At 31.9% G+C, this 15,438-nt stretch overlaps 1 protein-coding gene across 1 annotated transcript; it reads left to right on the top strand.

Annotated features, from left to right (window-relative positions):
- The first annotated feature begins 444 nt into the window (after nt 1-444).
- LOC129947696 (pickpocket protein 19-like) lies at nt 445-15,131 on the top strand. Its single transcript, XM_056058391.1, has 9 exons — nt 445-614; nt 668-1,190; nt 1,274-1,396; nt 8,821-8,970; nt 9,070-9,205; nt 9,313-9,366; nt 14,398-14,536; nt 14,606-14,712; nt 14,845-15,131. The coding sequence occupies exons 1-9, from the start codon at nt 445-447 to the stop codon at nt 15,129-15,131; spliced, it is 1,689 nt and encodes a 562-aa protein (XP_055914366.1).
- The last annotated feature ends 307 nt before the right edge of the window (nt 15,132-15,438 follow it).

Genomic DNA, 15,438 nt, shown 5'->3' with positions numbered 1-15,438 from the left:
CCAGGACCAGAACATTCAAGACAACATCTAAGGCCATCTAAATGGAATATATCTACTACCCTACTAAGAGATGGTCAATAAAGCGTACAGGATCTATATTCAGTACGAAAAAAAAAAAAAATTATAAGAGAAGAACATTATGCACAACAATGAACAATTCTACACTTTATATCCCTGATTTCCCGTTTGAAAAAATATATATGTACTCGTATCTTATGGATACAAGAAGAAAATAATAACACAAAAAGGAATGTAATACCCCATTTTAAGGAGTAATAAAGTTCTAACATATAAATCATTGGTCACTTCCCCAAAGTTAATGCATGAGAGGTCTAATTTAGAAGCCATTAAGCCAAACCGCAGCCAAAAGGATATTCATCACAGTAAGGCACACAAAAATGCAGCTCCATTGTTAGATAGCTATCGAAGGTGAAAGTCAACACAATGGCTGTGTCTTCAAGCTTGAAGGCTGCCAGTGCCACTGCCGCCTACAGCAAGGATGAACCCCTTGAGCTAAAGACACTATTGGTGAAGTACCTGAAGATCTACTGCCAGCGTTCGACTGTGCATGGAGTCAAGTACATTTTCGACAAGGATCTAAACAAGCTGGAAAGGTCCTTAATTGAAAATTTTTACCGAAAGCTCCCAAATCTAAATCTCTTTCTAGACTTTTTTGGATATTAATAGTTATGGCGGCCATTGTATTTAGCGTTGCAACATTTTTTGTACTTTTATTCAACTACAACGAACAAATTGTCCTTACTGTCATCGATGACTCCCACTATCCTGTTTTCAATATACATTTTCCAGCTGTGGCGGTCTGCACTCACGAACGAATAAATTGGAACAAATTCGACGAGGCAAGGGACTTATTCCTACCACCGGATTCCCCAAACGAAACGAAGGTAATATTTCGTGAATTTGTTCAACGAATGGCAATGCTTCGCTTTGGGGGATTTAGTCAATTCAACAATACCGACGATATCCCCTTGGAGAAGATTGATTTTGTAAATGTTACGGAGCTGGCTTTGTTCTTGTCATTTGAATGTGAAGAGCTATTCGACGGGGATTGCCTGTGGCAGCAAGGAAATAAGTTCAATTGTTGTGAAATATTTGTGATGGAAAAGTCAGAAGTGGGATTTTGTTGGGTATTTAATTCGCTGGTATCGGCCGAATCCAAGCAGAAGGTGGTGAGTGTTTATTTGAGAGACATATTTTGTATGGAATTTCATAGAGGTTTCGGGTTTGGTCTTTTTGATAATTTTATCTTTAGAAAAATGATAAATCTTATCCCTGGAGAGGTTTCAAATCGGGGGAGAATTCGGGTTTGAATTTTCGATTGAAATTGAATGCTACATCATCGTTTGGGCAACCAATTCACAGGGATGGAATTGATGTAAGTATTTCTCTTTTTTTGTATCCAAAAATAATCCTGGGGATTTTTTTTCGATTTTGTCATCAAAAAGTGACAGCTACAAATTTGGAGAAAAGAAAGTTTACATAAAGCTTGAACCTTTGTTCGAATGTCCGTAAGGCTACGTCGTTAAAGTGAATCTGGCTCGACTCCTTCATAATCCTACTGAAATATGCAAAAAAAAGGGAGAAGAGTAAGTTTGAAAGATAAATCAAGAACAACATAAAGGGTGGTTAAATTTTAAAAGCAAACAATTATATGAAAATATTGGTATGGTTCAATTATGTATGAAAAAAAATATCGGTAAAATAGCAGTCATGACTTCTGTGACACAGCTCCAAGTGTTCGACGACGCTTAGTCATAACTTAGGTTCTATGTCGTTAATGTACCGAATTATCATCATATCTAAGGTCTTGAATTGTTGCTGTCTTATGGAAGTACCTAAACCTTTTTTTTAAATAACTTATAAGAAAGAAGTAGAACGGCCAAATGACATCGCCACCACGTGAATTTGTCGCGAAAAGGAGCCATTGTTTCGTAGCTGTGTGGAAAGTGGTACCATCATGTTCGTAACTCATTTTGGGATAAATACGGCCCGATGATGGCGCCAGCCACTCACTCTTTGTGGTGCATTGATTTTTCGCAAACCAGACTAGGATTATCATTCACACAAATGCGGCAATTCTGCTTATTGAAGAATACACTGAGGTGAAAATGTGCCTCACCACTGAAGATGATTTTCTTCTAAAATTGACCATCCACTGTTGCCATTTCTTGCCACTACTCTGACTATTGACAACGCTTGAAATGATCAAGAGCCTTTAGCTCTTAAGTCAAATTCACCTTGTAAGAGTGTAAATTCAGGTCTTTATAAATTGGGACGATTAAATTGGTAGACAAAAATAACACGAAGTGCACGCTATGAATTTTGGTTTAAACGCTCGTTTTCATAATAAGCCTGAATAACGTAACCCGTTGCTCGATTGCGTTCTTTTCCTGGTTTTAATTAAGTTAATTTGAAATTGAAAAATGTCAAATGTGTGGCTCACATTCAACCTCGGCTCTTAAAATTTAACCACCCTTTATATATGCGATTGAGGGCGTAATTAGTGTAAGCCGATATACTAGGTCTGACGACGAGGTATGGAAGATTGGACAAAATTGTTATACGACAGTCAAGAAAACGAAAAAAAAATATTACTTACATACGAAAAATGACAGTAGTCAAATTCTGTCCAGTTTTGTCAAAACACTCCTGTAGACGATGTAAAAAGTTCTGCGTACACCTATGAAGTATTTGGACATGGAACTGCTCGAATGTCTTGGGTTAGTGTCTCACTAACGATTTTGATTGTACGTGGTTGATATTGATGTATACTCATGTCTTGAAGCAGCACATGGTGACAGATCCGGTTATCGAGTGGGACATTGAACTCGAAATTTCCAAAATTGCTTCTGCTAACTTCAACCGACTGCTGTAGTCGTGCATTTTTTGGCTACAAATATCTTGTATATGTATGAAAATGTAAATCGAAGTGCAAAATTGACCGAACTGAGCGGTCTGACATCCAAAGAGCCTGACACGTATCCGATCGACACGAACTGGCTTCAACTGCTTGACTTACTTTTTAAATATTTTCTGGGGCTTATACCGTTCGATCACCTCCTTGCGCTGTTTAAGATGTCAAACTTCCAGTTCTATAAAAGATTTTCACCCACTTCATAATAGCTTCAAACTTTGGAACACGACCGTGGCGACCAGTATTAAAATGATTTCGGAATCAACGTTTCAATGACCAAACGTCCCGTTTCAATGAACGTGTTGTAGCTGCATGGTTATTGGAATTGCACCCCGCAATGAGTCGGTAGTTCTCATACTCATAACAATTCAGCTTCCGCAACCTCACTTGACACCATTTCAATTTGAATCTGAATTTTTCAAAAAGATTTTGACTTAACTAAATTATAATGTTAAAATTAGACTGTTGGACTATTTTGACGTTTTGTTATTTTTTATTAATTGCATTCCTTTGAAAATTTGAAAAATTGATTCTACACGTAGTGTAGTTTCTTACGTCACGTGAGGCAGAGAAAAAATGATAATACGTCAAAATAAGTACATTATATTGGATATTTTTTTAAAAGCTTAAGAACTTTACAAAACCGTACAAGACATAATTATAAATTGGATGGAAACAAAAATAAAAACGTTCAGCAACTAGTTAAATAAATAAATTGGGTGGCGCAACAGTCCATGAAGAACTAGGGCCTAGTGACTTACAACTCTCAACCATTCCTGTGTGCGAGTAATGTTGTCAGGAATGGAGGGGACCTACAGTTTATATGCCGAATCCGAACGGCTAATTTGAGAAAGCACTTTTTCATGACAAGAGTTACTCTTGGAGAATTTGTCAATTCCTCGCAAGAGGCAGTACCCGTGGCATGATGGTTAGTGCGTTGGACTGTCATGCCAGAGGTCTTGGGTTCGATCCCTGCCTATGCCATCTAAAGTCTTTTCAGCAACTAGTTATTTTGTTTAAATAGCATGTGATGGGATTTTCCCATCTATTTTCTAACGATCTATATTTTCAGAGAGATTTATCTTCTCTTACAAAAATGTACATACATACAGTCAATCTAACTCATATTCGTACAGCAGCTAACATTTAAATTTTTTTCGGATTTGTCAAGAACCACTCATGATCATAATTTAATTATTTTTTTATATTAAAGATCTGAATACTATCATTTGTCTATTGTCAAGAAAAACGCCATATTTTAACAAAAAAAGAACATTTAATAACACAAACTATAAAAATCAAATAACAAGTAGCAATTTCATATTCGTATATTTCATTAAGCGCAGTAAAAAACATAAATATAAGCAAACTTTAATATTTTGTAGCATAACCCTTGTGTTAATAACATGCTTGAGTCGATTAGGCATGGACTGGTCAAGTTTTTTCGTTGTTTCGTTAGATATTTTGTCGCATTGTTGTAGAATCTGCTCTTTAAGCTCTGTTGCATTATTTATGGTCAGTTTTCTCAGTTCCTGGTCCAAATGGTCCCATAAATTTTCAATAGGGTTAATATCCGGTGATTGGGGTGGAGTTTCCATGACCTTAGGACAATTATAAAGCAGCCACGACTTGGTATCATGTGCCTTATGTTTGGGATCATTGTCCTGGTAAAAAGGGAACTGGATATGCAGAACCAATTTACGTGCACTTTCAGATTTACTTTTAAAATCTCTATATATTTCTTGTGGTCCATAATTCCTTCAATTACATGTAATTTTCCTACCCCAGCCGCAGAAAAATAATCACAAACCATCACTTGGGTTTGCTTGATTTTCCAGCGATAGAAATAAAAATATATTTCATCTAATGCTTTTTGGATGTTAAACAATATTTCTTGGTAATTTTCAGTGACGCAATATATGCATGTGTCGTCTGCAAAAAAGGACCTCATGCAATAATTCAGGGTAGGAAAATCGGCAATATAAATCAAGGGCGGATCCAGACTTTTCATCAGGGGGGTGTCACACACTAAGATGAGTTTTTACTCACCGATTAAAAATGTTCTCTAATGTTTTGTAAAGGATGCTGACAAAATTTAAACATCCAGAAACTGTTAGTTAGTTTTTTCGAACTCAATTTCCGGGAATCTCTTATTGCTATCGTTATCAATCTGCTTACTCGTATTTGGATCTTATAAAGGCGTCAACAAAACTTAAAAATTGTACAGACAAAAAGGTTTGGTTCTTGAATTCAAGGAAATAGTTGTATTTAAGTACATAATTTATCTAAGAAAATTAAATTAAAACAAAGTAAGGTAAGTAAACAATTAAGTTGGGAAGACATTTTTTGCAGCACTCACAAATTACACGTTTCAAAGCTTTTATATCAATAGATATGAAACGTTTATTAAGGTTTTCACTTAGCCATTAGTTTAACAAAAGTGTCACTTGATTTCTTGGGACATTTGTATTATTGAAATTCATGCTTGAATCTCAGTTCTAGTGCATCCAAAGCAAATTCACTTCAAAAAGTAGATTTATTTAATTTTTTAAGATCTTTTGTATTCAACAGAAAACCAATTTTGAAAGAAATGAAATGAATGACTGGGTCGAAAGAACTTGATAATTTCTTCCAAAAAGTCTGTTTAAAAATATTGCCTATATTTTAATATTTAAAAATGTACATACCTTCAAAATAAGTTCTCCTCAATAATTTAAATGCCATTTTATTTGTCAAAAAATCTAGATTAACCTATTTTTTTCGAAAATCATTTTAAATTTTGTTTTAAAAATAATTTTGGTATAAGCACTAAATAAAGAGCTTATAAAAATATGAACATTTTACATTCAAATTTCGTAAAAAGATGTTGTCCCCTTTCTGAGATATCAAGTTTTGTAAATAAAATTTAATTTAATTTTCTTTTTTTTTCTTCTGGAGCAATACGAAAATATGTTTTTGTTGTAGAAAGAAGCCAAATAAGAACAGAACATTTTGAGAAAGTTTTAGAAAATTCACATGTTTGAACCAAAAAATTTGTGTGGGGACGCTGTTATTTTTTGTATTAATGAAATGATAAAAACTCCCTACACTAATCAGCTGAAAATATTAATTTCAATCAAAACAATTGTTTAGACTGCAGGGGCCAGGAAAGACAGACGGAAGGAATCTAGGTACCCACTTTTTTCGACTTCTCTACCGTCGTAATGTCATATTTGATTAAAAATTCTAGTTTGAAATTGTTTACTAATGCAAAACTTGCTAATAGTTCCTTTATGTCGCAGTAAAAATCACTTCAATAATCACTACTTATGTGTGTCAAAAAAATGTAATAATAAAATTGAAGGCTAATTTAAATAATTCAAAGGCAACTTAATATAAAATTGATGATCTCTTATTCAGGGTTTCTTCTTAAGAACCTAAATATTTTCTCTTTTTCTTAGAAACAATTTTTTTGAAAATAATTTAAGGTATGACTAAAGTTTTTTCAAGTTCTAAATTGAGCGAAAATAAAAATTTTAGTTGTTTTTGACAGCAAACCACTTTTTGGTGAATGTCGTTAAATTACTAATAAATCTTTAAATGAAATCTTTACTTATACAACTTAACTGTATAAGCTATATTATAGTATAGCTCATATGACCCCCCCCTGGATCGTCAATTGGTCAAAAGTTGATGAATTTGTGCTGTGCTTTTGGAATAGTGTTGAATATCCGATTCATATTATGTTCCTGGTCCAATCTCCAGTCAAAAGTAGTACTTTTAGCAACAAAGTTTAAGGAAGTAAAATACAAATGTTGTTTACGAGTACATATACAAAAAAATAAATAATTCAAAATATAATGGGGGTCAATATCCATTTACGCACTACGGTTAGTTTTGAATTGAAGGGAATTCGTACGAAAAAGCAAACAAATTATCTCCCAGGGGGGGTCATGACCCCTACGACCCCCTCGTGGATCCGCCATTGATATAAATATTGTATAGGAGTGGGGAAAGGGATGAACCCTGAGGGACGCCCGCTTTGATTTCATAGGTTGGTGACATTTCTTGACAAATTTCAACGTAAAACTTCCTATCGCTCAAAAAACTTAGGAGCTTGTGAAGGACACCATTATGCCAAACACAATCGAAGGCTTTTTCGATGTCCAACGATATCATGCCGACAGATTTTTTGTTATTAAGGGCTATTTTTTAATATTTAAAAAGTCTTACAATTAAGTGAGTCGAGGAGCGTTCTTTTCGGAACCCAAACTGTTCTGGAGGTAGAACATTTTTGTCTTCAATGATTTCTGTTATTTTTAGACAGATAATTTTTTCAAATAGCTTGCCAAGGCAGCTAAGTAAACTAATTGGGCGGTAAGAAGTTATATCTGATAGTGGTTTGTTTGGTTTTGGTATTGGGATGATTTTTGCTAACTTCCACCTTGTGGGAAAATAACCCAGCAAGAGGCACTTAAGAAAGAGAGTGCTCAAGAAAAACATACATTTGTTTGGAAAATTTTTGATTATTTTGTTGGAGATCTTATCGCAACCTGGCGTTTTTTTTTGGTTTAAACTCGGTTTTTATAATTTTTTTACAAGTGTGTGAGAAATTTGAAATTATTTTATTTCCATCGACATTTAGATGAGGGAGTCTTGAATTTTGCCTTTGAATATTTTTGAGAGTTTCCAATTTAGTTTGTCATGTTTCTTTATATGGGATAGGGTAGTGTTCCAGTGTTTGTTTCTTATAATTTGGAGTTTCTTTAAAACTAATTGATTTAGAATTTTAAGCTGGAATTTCAAAAAATCTGTTCTCTGACGTTGGAATCTTCGTCGGACTGTGTTTCGAAAAGTGATGGTTTTTTTTAGATCCTCAGTAAGCGCTGGGTCATAGAAACTTTTAGAATTTGAGCTCATGGGAACCGTAAGGGGCATATTTTTATTACTATAAAATTAAAAAAAAAACAAAAAAAAAATGTCCCATACAAAAGTCTCCCACATTAATTACCATGATGTTAATAAGATGGATAGAACGTACGTATATCAAAACGTAAGGAAGTGGTTTGCGTTTTTCTTGACCTTAAACCAGCGTTTGAAACAATTATTGATAGCAGGGCTCTTGAATGCTTACAAAAAGTTGTTTGTTATGTTGCACCCAACAAACCAAAATTAACAAGGTTTTAATTGTTTCTAAGCCAGTTTATCTGGGAGTACCTCAAGGCTTAATACTTGGACCACAACTTTTAAATTGTTGCATAAACGATATAAACAAAACTGTTACAAATTGCAAAGCTTGTTCTGTTTGCGGACGATTTAATTTTGTTTGTTAAAGCTTAAACAACACAGGAATGCAAAAGACTTACAAATTAAGACCTTGAAGTTTTAATACATAGTTTAAGGCTAATAAATTAAATTAGAAGCTGTCAAAAAGTAAATGTATGGTTCTTAATGGTAATATGTATTACAAAAGATCAGGAAATGGTATAAGAATTATTGGAATTATTAAGTTTAAGTGTTTTTATTAATTATAAATTATGGTTTGTAGTATTCTTTCTATCTTAATGACATTCCCAATATTAACGCAATGTAAACGAAATTTGACTAAATTGTCTGTTTTCAAAATGTTCTCTTTATAAACAATTATTGTGAATGATTACTAGCAAGGTCAAAAACTAAAGTAAGCTCAGTATGATGATATGATTTTTCTCTCTAAAAATTAAATAAATAAATAAATTCAGTTAAATTATAATATTAAAATAATTGTTAATTATACTTTATTCATAAACTACTTTAAACTGAAGAATTGGTTACAAGAACAACAAAAACAACAATATATACCTTAACTCAAATTGCTATGCAAACCTTTTAAACACAAACAATCATCCATTTCAATTTCAATTCAGTTAATGATCAAAAAATCAACACAATGGACGGATGTAGTTTATTCAATCAAAGGAAATACGGATTCGTTAGTTGTAATCAGACCAGAATTAAAAACAACCGATCCAGCAACAAGAGAAATTCCACCCGAAGTTCGAGGTTGTATGTTTGATGTAAGTTTATTTGTATTTTATTTCCAAGGTAATCCTTTATTTATTTATTTTTATCTTCCACACATTTTATACATATGTATTTGGATTGGGAGAGTGCAGTCTGAAACAGACCATTATTTGTACAAAAATATCAAAGGATTAAGGTATTCCCAATGGAACTGTTTTAATGTTTGCCACGAGGAGCATCTTCTCAGTATATGCAATTGTACGATTTCAATATTTTTCCCACAAAATGGTGGGTAGAAACCGACAGTATACATATATACAACTTCAGCTATAGAACTTGAATATATGTACTTATGGTAGTTTTATTTTTGAATACTGAAATTGTGTGTTTTTCAGATTCATACCGGGAATGTTCTCCATCAGATTTTAGTTGTTTGTATAACTTTCGAGGTAAGTAAAGTGAAGTTTAAATACTTCATTTTTTTAAATTTTCGAGTGCAAAAGTTGAGTACATACGATGTATGGGTTAAGGTTTTCCAATAAGGACTTAAAACGTAAACCATTCGAGAAACAGATTGTGGGCCATCTCTTAGTTTCTTATTTAACCATACGTTGTTTTGACACTGATAGCTATTTCCTGTTTTTCTTTTGACAGAAAGTCAGCATCATACCTCGGTGGGAATATTGGGAATAACGTTGGGAAATATTAAAAACTTATTTCAAAAGTGAATGCTGTATGGCCTAAAAACTTACTCCTATAAATAAAATCGTGGTCCACTTTCTATTCTAGATCTTTTTAACTTCCCAAAGGAAGTTATTGTATTGTTAGAAAGATGTCTGTGCGTGCGTGTGTACGTACGTTCGTGACGTTTTTTTCGTCGTCCATAGCTCAAGAACCAGAAAAGATATCGACTTCAAATAAATTTTGTTATACAGATAATAATGCAGAAAGGGCTCGAAAGTTTTACGAATACAAAATGACTTTATCTCCAAAACAATATAAATAATGTTTTTAACATCTGATAAAATATTGAGAACAATCAATTTAACAGTTTTTTTAATTAAAAATAACAACCTAGAAAAAAAAAAATACTAAAAGTTTGTAAAAATTGAATTTCGACTCAAATATCTTTTCGAAAATCTGAGATTATGGCTTCTAACTTCGTTTAACTTATAAGAAATATTGTTTTCAACATTCTGAAAAATTTTGAAAAAATCTAATTAACAGTTTTTTTTACAGAAAAATAAAAACCTAAACAAAAAAAGGGCTGGGTTACGCCCACACTGATAACTTCCCATTCCATCTGTCTATTTGTCGTGCTTAAAAAATTTTACGTTTTCGTGTGGGGTTAAAAAAGTTTTGAGTTAAATTATTCTTAGAAAAATTTAAATTACCAACAATATTTTTCATATAAATCTAGTTTCGTTCAGTAGATTTTTAGTCGAAAACAAATTTTTACCAATTTTGTAGCATTTCTTAAATTTTTACAAATTATATGAATGAAATTAATTTGAGATATATCAATACCTATTTTTACCAAATTTTCGTACTATTTGTTGCAGATTTTATTTTTATGAAAAAACGGAAGATAATATTTGAAGATAATATTTTTAATATTCTATTTGAGTCGAAATTCAATTTTTACCAACTTTTATTTTTTTTTTGTTTATATTTTTATTTTTTATATTGTCAATTTGATTTTTCTCACAACTTTGGAGAATGTTAAAAACAATATTTCTTATAAGTGAAAACTAGTTGGAAGCTCAAATTTTTGAAAAGATATTTGAGTCGAAAAACCATTTTCACCAATTTTTTAAAATTTGTTTTAAGTTTTTTTTTTGTAAAAATAACTGTCTGTTCGATTTTTCTCAAAATTTTACAGAATGTTCACAAGAATATTTTTTATGAGATAAAATAAGTTTGAAATCATAATCTCAAATTTTTAAAAACATATATTAGCCGTAATTTAATTTTTAATAACTTTTGTTAATTTTTTTTTTTATTTTTTAGTTTTTTGTAAAAAAAATGTCTATTCGATTGTTTTAAAATTTTACTGAATGTTGACAACAACGTTTTTTAAAAGATAAAGGTAGAATCAAGCCAATATTTCAAAGTTGCGAAAAGATATATGAGTCGAAAATCATTTTTTTCCTAACTTTTATTAATTTATTTGTTTAGGTTTTTATTTTTTGTAAAAAAATTTTAAAAATTTTACCAGATGCTTAAAACGTTATTTTTCTTTGCACAAAATTGTTTTAGAGATGATATCATTTTTTATACGTAAAATTTTCGTGGTGACAAATTTGTTTCAGTTTTCTCGATTTGTAAAAACAAACGTTAATTTTATTTTTTCCAAAAATATACTGGCTTGGTATTACGTTACACTATATTATAAAGAATTTAATTCAAGTCTCTAGCGTCATTGGTTGTTGAGATATTTAGTGTTAACCAACATTTTCACTTTTTTTTCAAACTGCTATGGTAAAAAAACCACCCAAGCAATTTTCTTGAGAGCCCTTGCTGCATCTTTCTGTCTTATAAAAAATGTATTTGAAGTCGATATCTGTTCTGGTTCTTCAGCTATGAGCAACGAAAAAAAACGTCGCGAACGTACGGACGTACGTACAGACGCACGCACAGACATCTTTTAAAAATTGTTTTATTTCGACTCTAATGCTTACTTGTGGTACACAAGAAATAAGTTCTTGGATTTTGAAGAAATTATTGTTTTGAAACCTTTGGCCGTAAAAATTTGTTGAGTTTAATGAAATTTCAAATAAAAAGAAGCGTCCAGGCTTATTGCCCAATAAAACAACTTCAAGGTATTAAATGTGCCATATCGCCAAAAAATGGCAATAGCACAAAAACCTTTTTTTTGAAAAAAATGCCACAAAACCCAAAATCAAGGTCATATTGACCAAATGAATTTAAAAATATGATAACGCCCAAAAGATATCATGTTGTTTCAGCTTTTGGGTATTCTGACAAATGCTTTGTTGTTTTGGGCACTACGACATTTTCTTCCTTCCCATAAGAAGTTATTGTAATGGGTCCAATTTGTCAAATTGAAAAATTGACATTTCTCGACGTTTCCTGGAATCGAAATAAAAGATTTTAAGAAAGATGTCGGTGCTTGCGTGTGTACGTACGTTCGCGACGTTTTTTATCGTTTTCCATAGCTCAAGAACCACAAGATATGTCGACTTTAAATAGATTTGTGTTATATAGATAAAAAGGCAGAAAGAGCTCTCAAGAAAATTGCGTGGGCGTTTTTTTTTTTTCAAAATTTTGATTAACCCTAAATGACTTACGAACCAAAAAACTTTTTTTTAGAAATTAAAAAATGTGTTACATAGAAAATTGTACGAATAAAAACTGATTTAATCTTCAAAACAATTTTGGGCAACGAAAAATAAAGTTTTTCATATCTCGTAAAATTTTAAGAAAAATTGAATTGACAGTTTTTTTTTATAAAAAATAAAAACCTAAAAAAACAATACACAAAGTTGGTAAAAATTTAATTTCGACTCAAATATCATTTCAAGAATTTGAGATTATGGCTTTCAACTAATTTTGGTATATAAGAAATACTGTTTTCAAAATACGGATAAATTTTGAAGAAAATCTTACTGACTGTTTTTTACAAAAAAAAAACGTAAAGAAAAAACAATACTAGAATTTGGTAAAAATTTACTAACGACTTAAAAATCTTTTATAAAATAAAAATATTGTCTTTACACTCTTTTTATTTCACAGACAATTTTTTTTTTCGATATTCAGTAGTTTTTGTTTTTATAAATATACAGCAGTCTGTTTTTTGGAATTGAAGAAATGCTACTAAAATCGTTAAAAAATTGTTTTCAAACTAAGCTATTTCTTTATAAAACTAAGCTATTTCCTTATAAGAAAAATATTGTTTGTAATTTAAAAATTTTAAGAATATATAAAACTGACTACTTTTTTAACCCAACACGAAAACCTACAAACTTTTAAGCAAAACAAATCGACAGACGGGATGGAAAGTTACCAGCCTCTTTTTCAATATTTATTTGGGCTTTACGATATTCATTTAGGGTTTCTTGGCGATTTTTTTGTGTGGATAAATATGTACGTTTATACCTCCGTACGTTTGGTATGCAATTCTTCGTCGGCTTTATCTCTGGAACCAGCCGACCTCTAAGGACTTCAAATAAAATGTGTTATTCTTACGGTAGTAACAAAAGGTGCATACAATTTAAAAAAAAAAAATTAGGATGTGGGTCTTTGACCCCAACTATTTTACAAACCAATAACACCAGCGATTTAAATTAAATTGAATCTCATCGATTGTGGCATGATACAAAATTGATTCAAACTAGAAAAATATTTAAAACAAAACTTAACTGCTAAACATAAATTTTCGATTTAAGTGTCTTGAGTAATAATAAAATTAATTATTTAAAAAATGATTGATCTTATCCAAAATGCTGTTATTAATATTTTGTGAAAGTTCAATTGACTGTAAAACAGAAACCTTAAATCTTGCCAAAAATTATACTATGTTCATTAAACTTCTCGAATATATTTCCACAAAAATTTAGCAGATGTAAGTTATTTCATTAAATTGTTAAAAGAACATTTGAACATTTTAAGTGAACTCCAATTCGTAGTAAAGAAATGGTGTTGAACGACTTCTAGTTCCTAGAAGGTTGGTTGCCAAGCCTCACCACAGCCCATGCCACAATCGACTTTTTACTCACCAATTCACCATATCTAATTATCAACGATCTCGGCTATATCAATTTGGACTTTTTTATGCGTAGAACCATTTTCGTTCAAGCATTTAAGGCCAATATTATCGAAAAAATCACTTAAATAAAGACTTAAACCATTAACAAAGTATTGGAAAAAGTGGACAGATAGAATGCACTGCTCCGAAAACAGCCGTGGCTGTACTAATTTTACTGATTTGAATTGAAATTAGTATTCCAGCCACTTAATATATACCTCTTAGAGGAACTTCGAAACTTTGACAGTTGAGAGGCGCCTTATTTTCGAAGTTACAGCACTGTCAAATTGGCTGTTAATTTATTTAGGGTTTTGTTTTTGATCATCATCATCATCATCATCAATTAAGCGCAATTTTGTACCGCAATTTTAATCTTTACTGATGAAGCCATTTTCTGAATCAGTTGTTTAGTCGACAAACAAAATTGTTGAATTTATAACAAATGTTGAAATCCAAGAATCCAAGAATGTCTAATACGTCTCCAAATAGGCACTATTTTGTTGGCTACTACTTCGACCATAAAAATGTTACCATTGATACGTAGTTTCACCAGGACGTCCGTCTCTATGACTGACAGCTCTTGGCACGTTGAAAATTCTAGTTTAAAGTTTAAATAAAGGTTTAAATTTGTCAATTACCATTTGGAAAACCCTTAATTCCATATAAACCCCCAAACATTTTTTATCACTTCCTCCTTTTAAAAACATTTCAGAAGTGTTCAGCTACGACAAGCGTTTGGACGAGGAGAAGTACATAAACAATATCAAAAGTGGAATGCTGTGTCCTTGCCTAATTCGCTGCGATAGTGCAGTTCAATATTTTGTCACCATAAGTTCACTGCCAACTATGGAGTGAGTAAATATAAACATATCAAATTTTTACAAGGTAGCAAAAAAATATAAAACTATTAATTTTTGCAGAACTGTTCCCAACGATACCAGAATAATGTCAATTGATGTGCATTATCAAACTGATTCCTTAATCAAATACCGGGCTATAAGGGAATTCACATTCATGGAAATGGTTGGTAAGGCATAAGCTTAGTAAATTAGTTGCCAATTTGTTGCTAGGAATTCTTAAATAATTCTCAAATGCTGGCAACAAATTTTCCCACGACTTCTGCAGCCTTCTATACTATTAACAATATTTCGTTCCACAGCAAGCTTAGGAGGAATAGTCGGACTTCTGCTAGGTGCATCAATCCTAAGCGGAATAGAGATTATCTACCACTTGACTCTTGGCCTTGTGATATTCCTTAAAGACAATTACTTCTTCTCCAGAATGTGGATTCGCTTTAAAAATAACCTTAAAATGAACACACAACAAAATCAGATTTCTCCTAAAAACAACCACAATTACCCCAAACAAGTGTGGCACGATTATCCGAACAGAAGGCGACGAAAGAACCACCACCACCAACAACAACAACAACACCAACGTTATTAGTCACTTAATCAGGATTTGTTTATCTATAACAAACAATTTTTATTGTTACCTCTCTCTTACTCAATCAGATATACACTGTATAAATAAATGAGCCTTCGTTTTGGAGCTATAGAAAGAACAAACAAAACCCTTGTCCAATTTAACTACTTTTTTGTCATTTTTGTCCCAATATAACTAAGACCAAGAGAGGTGTTAATTGTTCAGGACATCTTTATCTTTTTTCAAAGAACAACTCAAACAAGAGGCAAATTTAATTGCTTTTTGATTACATTTAACTGCTCCTTTTAGTCCTTTCGACCTGGACTTG

Source organism: Eupeodes corollae, chromosome 1 (genome assembly GCF_945859685.1).
Source record: "Eupeodes corollae chromosome 1, idEupCoro1.1, whole genome shotgun sequence".
NCBI classification, from domain to species: domain Eukaryota; kingdom Metazoa; phylum Arthropoda; class Insecta; order Diptera; family Syrphidae; genus Eupeodes; species Eupeodes corollae.
The sequence above is the reverse complement of the archived record's forward strand: the minus strand, read 5'-3'. Positions and strand labels throughout refer to the sequence as shown.

Coding starts and splice junctions, on each gene's coding strand:
- LOC129947696 (XM_056058391.1), top strand. CDS start 445: ATGGCTGTGTCTTCAAGCTTGAAGGCTGCCAGTGCCACTGCCGCCTAC. Junction 9,206..9,312: donor AATATTTTTCCCACAAAATG/GTGGGTAGAAAC, acceptor TGTGTTTTTCAG/ATTCATACCGGGAATGTTCT. Junction 14,537..14,605: donor AGTTCACTGCCAACTATGGA/GTGAGTAAATAT, acceptor TAATTTTTGCAG/AACTGTTCCCAACGATACCA.